The sequence below is a fragment of the Lygodium microphyllum genome, chromosome 16 (assembly GCF_053477565.2).
Source record: "Lygodium microphyllum isolate KBCC chromosome 16, Lygodium_microphyllum_v1.1.10, whole genome shotgun sequence".
Lineage (NCBI taxonomy): Eukaryota > Viridiplantae > Streptophyta > Polypodiopsida > Schizaeales > Lygodiaceae > Lygodium > Lygodium microphyllum.
This window is the reverse complement of record NC_141150.1, coordinates 52,335,054-52,344,135: the sequence shown is the minus strand read 5'-3', so window position 1 is coordinate 52,344,135 and position 9,082 is coordinate 52,335,054. Positions and strand designations below refer to the sequence as shown.

At 43.8% G+C, this 9,082-nt stretch overlaps 1 protein-coding gene across 1 annotated transcript in view; it reads right to left on the bottom strand.

The window, feature by feature from the left end:
• Positions 1-540: 540 nt before the first annotated feature.
• LOC148022822 (protein ALTERED PHOSPHATE STARVATION RESPONSE 1-like) overlaps positions 541-9,082 on the bottom strand; it is a 46,676-nt gene continuing 38,134 nt past the window's right edge. The window contains exon 4 of the mRNA XM_087695746.1: positions 541-1,745. Within this exon, the coding sequence (XP_087551872.1) occupies positions 935-1,745 (811 nt within the window). The 3' untranslated portion in view covers positions 541-934. The remainder of the gene's footprint in view (positions 1,746-9,082) is intronic.

The window sequence follows — 9,082 nt, the reverse complement described above, 5'->3', positions numbered from 1 at the left end:
TGGCAGATAGATCTCATTCGACACTCTAACTTACTCCCTCGGGAGGACTTACTTCCGAGGCATATGGCAATTTCCTCTGTGTCTTTGCCATGAATTTTGTAACTCTTTCGTCATTTAGTACTTTATAAATATAACATCCATTACGAGAGAGAGAGAGAGAGAGAGAGTGTGTGTGTGTGTGTGTGTGTGTGTGTGTGTGTGTGTGTGTGTGTTCATTTTACAAGGGCCCTAACAATAAAGGGAATGGCAAGGAGCGTCTAAGCGCAAAAGCTTGGCTCAGGCCAAAAGAGAATCTGACATAAGACAGATGATGGTGGACCGGTTTAAATAGTAGGAGTCCAAGTGACTCCCTTTCATTAACCCACCATACAAGCCACAACCTGTGCAAAAAAGTATAGCATAGCTGACGTTGGTATAGAAGACTGACTGTAAGGCCTCATATATAACTGGCCATAACTTGCCATAGAACACTAACTGTAAGGCCTCCAAAATACAACTGACTTGACTTCAGAGCAGCCCAACAACGTTCACTTACATAAATTAACTTACAACACAACCCTCACCTATTATATGCCCTCTCGAAGAGAAGGATACAAGTGAATTGGAAGAAAAGGACCAAAGAACACTCACCAGCATACCTTGACTTGCCTAATACCTAAACAAAGATACATCTAACTCCAAAGAAGAGGCCTGAGATAAAGAAGAAAGCATATAGCCTCCAAACCAAAGGAGACAAAAGGACAACCCAAAGCACCTTGTGTTTCAATACTGAGCTCAACTACTCCAAACGAAGAGTCCCAAAGAAAAGTTCAATGGATGATCCGGCACATGCAACACTGAACAGTATGTGTAGTTGTATTCCCTTCCAAACTGGGGAGATTGTCAGTTGATGCAGGCTTTAGAGGATGTGTTTGGAAGGCATTCAGAAGTGATGCTAGTAACTTATTCGCAACTTCGAAACATCCTCCGTCAATGCAAGAGTATACAACTTAGAATAACATTGGGAGCAACTCCTTGCAAACTCTTTGATGGCATTTAACACTGGAGGTAGACCTGTTTGGAGGCTAGTAAGAGTCATACTGCCACTTTTTGAGCACAGCTTATTATATTTATCTGTTTCAGCCTCCACCTTCTCCCTCAGCATCTTCACAGTGTATTCCTTTTCTTGCAAAGGATTTCCAGTTCCTGGTGCCAATGCATCCTTGTCCTCAGGGGTAAGCTGAACAGCATGCCTCTCACCGTATTTAATCTCCTGAGCCTTCAAAGCCTGTTCTTTTTTCTCCAGTTCTTTCTTGAGAATCTCTAATCTTTTTTTCTGTTTCAGCTCCTCTGCTTGCTGCAATGTTAGCTCATGTATTATACCAGAGAATGCCTTAAAGGCGTGCAAAGGCACACTCCCAGGAAGCAGTTCAAGTGCATTCAACCATGCTTTGTAGAGTTCAAATACAGGAGGAGTGCTCATTTTTTTAGGAGAACCTGGAGCATCTTTACCGTCACTTTCAATCTGAATGATGTGTAAGAGCAGCCACTGGTATACTGCATTCACATAATCTTTTTGACTGATGATAAGCCTATCAAAGTTTTGATGCCAAAGATTGATTTCAGCCTCCAGTTGTTCCGTATTCCTTGCATGAAAATCAGTGGTAAAAGCAGGAGCATATGAATTGTCTAGAGATTCCATGTCCTCAATCAGTTGATATTGTTGATTGTGGCAACCCAACAAGGCATTCCACATATTCATTTGTCTGTCCAAGAAGGCCAACAAGCAAGCATTCAAATGTTGTTATTACTAGGAAATACATAACCAAGTAAATTACGCAAGGGAAACTAATTTCAGATCAACTATTCAATTTTCTTTCAATGGTGACACTGTCACCTATGCTCTCTCTCTCTCTCTCTCTCTCTCTCTCTCTCTCTCTCTCTCTCTCTCTCTGTGTCAATGGTAATTGATTAATTACGAAAAAGAAGTCATACTGAGGTCTCTTCACCCAATATTAGCAGTTTACATGAACACATTAAGATGAAGGGTGCTCCTCGTCATAAACGCCAAGAACTCCTGACTAAAAAGGAACTGAAGAAAGGGGCACAATCTAAGAATCAGTATGACCAGGACCAGGCACACTAAAACTCTCCCAAAATAGATTTTTGTCACATGCCCAGCATACCTGGATGGACACGTATCACGTGGCCTCAGATGTACCATCGGCCAGATCCACACTTCATCTCACCAGCTAAAGACACAGACTGGGAAATGTCAGGACATTGTAGCAGAGGACCACATTTGCCAACTATGTGGACTAGAGGCTGAGATGGAGCGCACACATTTGCCACTGCCCCGTTTACTATTAGATTAAGGGAAGATACCATTTCCTCTTCACAAGGGCTTTTGCCTGCTATGGCAGGGTCATGGAACATTATCATAGATCAGATCCATTACCCCGACATAGGAGACACAAACCCAGATACTTTAGCATAGATGAGATAGAGCAGCGGTGATACCATCCCATCATGATGAACATTCTTTGCACTGAGGATTCATGTGGCCATATACACAACTGGGATACTAATTAGCAGGTTCAAATCTTATTTTTCTGCTCTTCTATATGACCTTACTAAGTGTAGGGGTTGAACTTCCGACCTTCTGGTCAACATGCGTTTATTTCAACAACTCTAGTTTGCTCTCTTCTTTTTTGCAGAGATGGGTAATTGTATTAATCACAAAGAATTTACAAGAGTCACATGCCTTTTAAGTATCATAAAAAGTGACTGAAGAGATGGCAGCAGTACACAACAGAGACAGATCATCCTCGGTAAGAAGACACGCACAGTTTTCATTTTCATTGTTGTTCTGAAGTCCAAAAGACATGGCTAGATGTACTCATTTCTTTGTCTCATAGGCATAGTTGTCAGGTACGAAAGGTACAATATGGTACGGTATGATAAAATATGGTACTAAATGGCACCTTATGATTTTATAAGGTATGGTACGATATTAGTACGAAAAATTTTTAAGATGATTTTTAGAATAACAAAAACCATAAATCATTAAATGATAGATCATAGAATACATGTTTAAAGTAAAAAAAGCCATTTCATTACAGAATAAGATGAATACATGAGGGTGACCATCGTGGTCGCATGGGCTGCACAAAACATGGCGATACAACTACAGTCTAGTATATCAGATACGAAAAAAAGAGATACCAATGAATCTATGATGAGGCATCACTATCATCGTCATCATCATCATCAAAACCATATGAGTGCTCATCAAGAGAGTTTGAAGATGACTCCTCGGCATCCGATGATGAGACACACTCATACTCATCCTCACTGATGAGGTTACCATCATCATCAAATGATAGCTCCCTAGGTGGTGGCTGTGTAGGCAAGGGGGGGATGTCATCATGAGGTATAGGATGTGAGCTGCTAGAGCCCCGCCTTACATATGTTTGCAAGCCACTCAAACCACCCCACCTCGATGATGGAGGGCATTGAATGATCATGCCATAGTTACCAGGAACGGGGAACGGGAACGGGAACGGGACCCCCTGGAACGGGGGGAACGCCCAAAGCGAGGGAACGGGAACGGAGGGAACGGTGTGTATATATATATATATATATATATATATATATATATATATCCTCTAGAGAGAGAGAGTCAACACTAGTCTTAGAATCTAGAGAGACAGATCATATCTATTATCAACCATGAATTATAATTCATGAAATTAGACTCTAGAGACATAATAATCAAGTTTCAACTTTCAACAATAATAAAGATTCAAAACATTGTAACCAGCAATGGATTGTCGCATTCATAATTCAACACTGTAATCAACAATGTTGCATAAGTCCAACTGGCAACAAGTGTGCATTGCAAAAACACAAAATATGCACTAAACAGTAAACTTTAAAGCCTAAATAGTAAAGATCCAAGTTACAAGAGCTCCAATTTCCAAGTCAATACTCTAAAGTTCCAAAAGGCTAGCTACTAAGTGCTCTGATTCATGGAAGATGGCTCCACTGTTCCTGAATGCTCATCCTGCTGAACAACATCCTACCCATCATCATCACCATCATCATCATCGTCATCTTTTTCCCAACATATAAAAGAATCAGCCTTTGCAACTGATGTACGAGCTAGCAAGCGAAGATTGGAGCTCACATAAACTAGGTCATTCATCTTCATTGTACCAAGACGATTTCTCTTCTTTGAGTGAATGTGATTGAAGGAGCTCCATAGTTGCTCTAAACAAGAAGAGCTAATTGTTTGGCTAAGAATACGAATAGCCAAACTCTGCAACTCTGGAGCTTCTGCCCCATAGTCCTCCCACCATAAAGCAGCCCCAATATTTGTCCTGTCCTCTAGTGCATCCTCTGTACCAAACATCCCTAATGTTTGTCGATATACAGAGAGCTGATTTTTAATTTTGCGTTGCATTTCACGGCTAGGATAAAGCCTTGCAAGCAATGTGTTCCAAGCCTTGACCACCTCAAGGTCTCTTTCTTGCATCTTTCCTTGAAACTCAGGATCAAGCACATATGCTGCAGCATGCATAGGAGAGTCATACTCATTCCATCTGCTGATGCATAACTCCTTGATTTGCTCATACCTATCTGCATTTGGTTCCAAACTCTCCAACCTCTCAATCATGCGATCCATACCTTCATAGATCTTCCCAATGCATGGATCCATGCCATCTGCAAGCCTCAACATGTGCATAATAGGATCAACCATTTGGTTGGTGCGATTAACCTCATCCCAAAAATCTCTATCAGAAACATATGCATTACATAACACAGCAGTAGCAGTGGCAGCCCCAGTCCAATTTTCATACTCATCACTAGCAAATAGCTCCCTAATTGCACCTTTGCAATAGTGCAATCGACCAAGCATAAGAAAGTTATATGCAAATCATGTATCCGAGTATTTAAGAAGTTCTTTGTCACTTCTCTTGCGAAACTCAGCATGCAAGTACTGATGATTACATATAAATGTGATAATCTTGTTGCCTTTCGCAACAAGAGATGCAATCCATGGCAAGTCCCCAATATCCTTCAACAAGTTATTCAAGCAATGCGCCATGCATGGACTAAAGGTGATATGTGGATACATTGCCATTAAAATGTTTCCTGCTGCCCTGTTTGTAGGTTCACCATCTGCCACAAACTGCACTACATTTTCTGCCCCAACAGCCTGCACTGCCTCGCACCACTCGGATGCCAATACATCTGCACTCTTTCCAGTCTCTGAAGCATCATGACTACCAATGAAGTATACATCTCCACGAGAATATGCAACAATACCATGTATGGACCTATGGCGTATGTCACTCCATCCATCTGCTATCAATGTCACTCCATTTCTTACCCATTGATTGCGAATATTTGCTGTTGCAATCTCTATGGCTACTTTCTCCTTTTGAAGCAATGTAGTCCTGATAGTTTCTGATGAAGGGGGCTTACATGTGGGTCCATACTCTGCAATCTTTGTCACCATATTTAAAAAATAAGGTGACCTGGCTGATTTGAATGCAATATGGTCATGGTAAAAAAAGCGTGTCACTGCTGCATCTGTTTCCTCTTTTTTCTTTGGTTCCCATGAAGTGTGCAATGAACTCTGTTTAGCACCACGACCTGTTGCCATTGATGGCCCACGAGAAGGCTGCGTAGCCACTAATCCTGGTGGTCTTCTGCATGAAGCACCATGCCCTGCTGGTCTTGGAGTCCATGTTGTTGGATCCACTGCTATATTTGGCGTCCTCCTGGCATGTGAATTCCCCATAGATGTGGCTATGCGGTCAAGTAACTCCTGCCTTTTCTCAATTGATACATTGGTGCAAAAACGCACCTCTTTCCCCTCCTCATGTAGAAGATGGGCTCTCACTTTATCAGCCCCACTAGTGCGAGCATAAGGGCAAAGTTTGCATTTCCAAGGGCGAGCCCCTCCACCTCTCAATGGCACCCCTGCATCTACCTCATCCCACCATGACCAAGTAGTGCTTCGACTTCGTCCTGTTGTTGACGAAGTACCTGCTGAGGATGATGAAGATCCCATAGATGTCAATGCTGCCATCTATATAGAAGTGACAAATAATCAGTAAACTGTAAACTTCAATGAAATTAGTAATTACAGAAATTTGCAGCCAACATTTCAACATCCATGCGTCAAAGTTCAATGAAAACCAAGGTCCAAAGTGTACCGTGTACCGCACGCGACGTAGGCGGGAGACTCAGAGGCAGGTGGGAGAGTCAAAGCCGAGCAGCCTGCAGGCGGAGGAGCAGGAGCAGGCGGGGCAGGTGCACGGAGCAGGCGGAGGAGCAGGTCCCAGGAGCAGGAGTAGGCGGCGCAGGTTCACGGAGCAGGCGGAGGAGCAGGAGCAGGAGCAGGCGGGGCAGGCGGGGCAGGCGCAGGGGACAGGCGGGGCAGGCGCAGGCGCAGGGGACAAGCGCAGGCGCAGGGGACAGGCGGGGCAGGCGGGGCAGGCGCAGGGACAGGCGACAGGGAACAAGTCCAGACGCAGGCGACAGGCGGAGGGGACACGCGACAGGCGGAGGGGACAGACACAGGCGACAGGCGATAGCGGGAGGCGGGAGCGAGCTGCGAAACGTCAACAGATTTTTTTTTTTTAATTAAAAATTTGCATGCCTGGGCTGGAACGGCCGTTCCAAACAGGGAATGGCCAGGGAACGGCCAGGGAACGGGATGGAACGGGCTGGAACGGGCCAGGGAACGGGCTGGAACGTTTCACCGGCGTTTCCTGGGCTCGTACCTCCCGGAACGCGTTAATCCGTTCCTATGCGCCGGAACGGGCGTTCCCTGTTTCTATGGATCATGCCCTTGCTACCACCTACTCGCACTCCTCGCCCACGAGCACACTGATTGCAAGTGTTACAAGTATCTGCTGCTATAATCTCTCTATAGAGCTCTACAAAAATTATCTCCTCCTCGTCCACCTCCTTGTGTATACTCGGAAGAGTATCGTCCGTCAACTTGAATGTATCAACATTCACCTACACAATGCAATGATGCACGTAAATTGTAAATGCTGAAGTCTAAATTGTAAAGTATAAACTTTAAAGTTCAAAGTTTAAAAGTTAAAACAACAAATTTTAAATGTTATGGTTAACTGTTTAAACTTTATTTGCTTCGGACTACCAATGCTCATCATAGCCCTCATCATGCGTAAGTTAGTATGGCAATAGACTAGCTGCCCTAAATGTCGTGTGCTAAGCCGAATGCAAATCTTTGTGTGAATGAGAGAATAGGCACTCTAGTTTCTCTCACATGCACCCAAAGAGCAATCCTGGGCAAGGACCCTCGTGGCTAAGGGCTGAAGGGTCTCTAGTGCGTATCCAAAGTTTTACCACCAAAATAAAGGCTTCACAAGTGACTCTCTCCTCCAACAAGTGGAAGAAGCAAAAGCCACATGCCCTCTCTAATCTGCATAGCATCCTAGCTCCTCCATCACTGCATTGTGGTCATCCACAGGGACCACACGAGTCAAATAAGCAAGCTGGTCTGAACGAAACTCTCTATCATCCATGACCACCTATGACTTGTAGGCCGAATGTATCAATGCAGCAAAACCATGAATGGGCTTATGCATCCACGCCCATCTCCTCTTTGCTATCTCTAAAACATGTGCACGCTGTGTCTCTATGATCATTGTACAAGCACATGCCTCTACCAATGCCGCTCTAAAGAAGTGAACGAGAAGACCCATGGTGGACCTCTCGCAATCACTCATATGTAACACCCTATAAAAGGGAGTCACGACAATGACGACGACACGGACTTTTTGCCAAAATTGCTCATTAAGCGCTGCATGGCTTTGGCCTCCTCTGTCTCATGCTCATCCCACTCATTCCATAGAGTGACACCACTGTCTAGCGCAAGGCGGACCGCACCTCATAAAGGCGCTCCAGCAATAACCACATGTAAGCAAAGCAAGTTGAAGAATGCTTCTTCAACTCCAGTGTGCTATACTCATGATACATCGCAAGCACCTTTACCTTCACCGTGAAGAATGTGGCAATTGATGTAGCTTTGCGGAACACCCACTTAAGCTTCCCAATATCCTCCATGAGCAAGTCCAAAGAATGACTTGTACATGGAGTCCACGCAATCGTAGGGAACTCGATCTCAAGCAAACAGGCCATGCGCTGATAATTCGATGCATTGTCGGTAACAACTTGTACCACATTTGAGGGGCCCACCTACAACCACAATTTACAAGTTACAAGTATACTTATTACTAACAATAATTGGAAATTGGAGGTTAGAGAGAGAAAGAGTCTAGAGAGAGTTGAAACTTCAGCCTTTCAACTTTCAACTTTCAAGATTCAAGAATGAAGAGAGATGGGGCCCGAGGATTGGGGGCCTTGTGGCCCCCAAGGAGAAAGAGAGAATCGAGATAGATCATAGATACTAGAGAGAAATTCATTATTAGAATAGGGAGATAGATAGTTATGCATAAATCAAATTTCAATTATGAATCATGATATTATCATAATGAAATAAAGTGAAATAAATTTTAAAGGCAAATTGCAATGTATACCTCAATGATAGCTTGTCAAATGTGGCGGTAAATGAATGCGCCCGTTGTTTTTCTCCCCCTCTTGCCAGTACGTATGGCCCACAAAAACTAAGTGCCGAGTTGATATGAGACGAGTATGTTGATAATGCCCCGTTTCTTACAATCACTCCATTCGTCAGTGAGAATGGAGCAACCATATTTTATCCATGCAGCCCGAATAAGATCAAGGACTCTATCAATCCTCTCCTTCTCTTCATCAGTCTTTTTCGTCCTCATGTCATTGTATGTAACACTCGTCCATCCTTCACCTGGACCCACATTGGCAATGGCTTTTACCATCTTCTTCCATTGCTCTTGCTTTAGGACATTGAATGCAAGATTACACTCAATCACCGTGTGTGCAATTTCAATGTCCGCAAGTCGCTGCCTTTCTCTAAGAAAGGCAACTGATCCACGCACATGACCGAGAGCTTGAGAGAGAGAGAATTGTCTCTCCAGCACCGCATGAGCCTCCACTCTTTGTCTTTTACCAAAGCCGG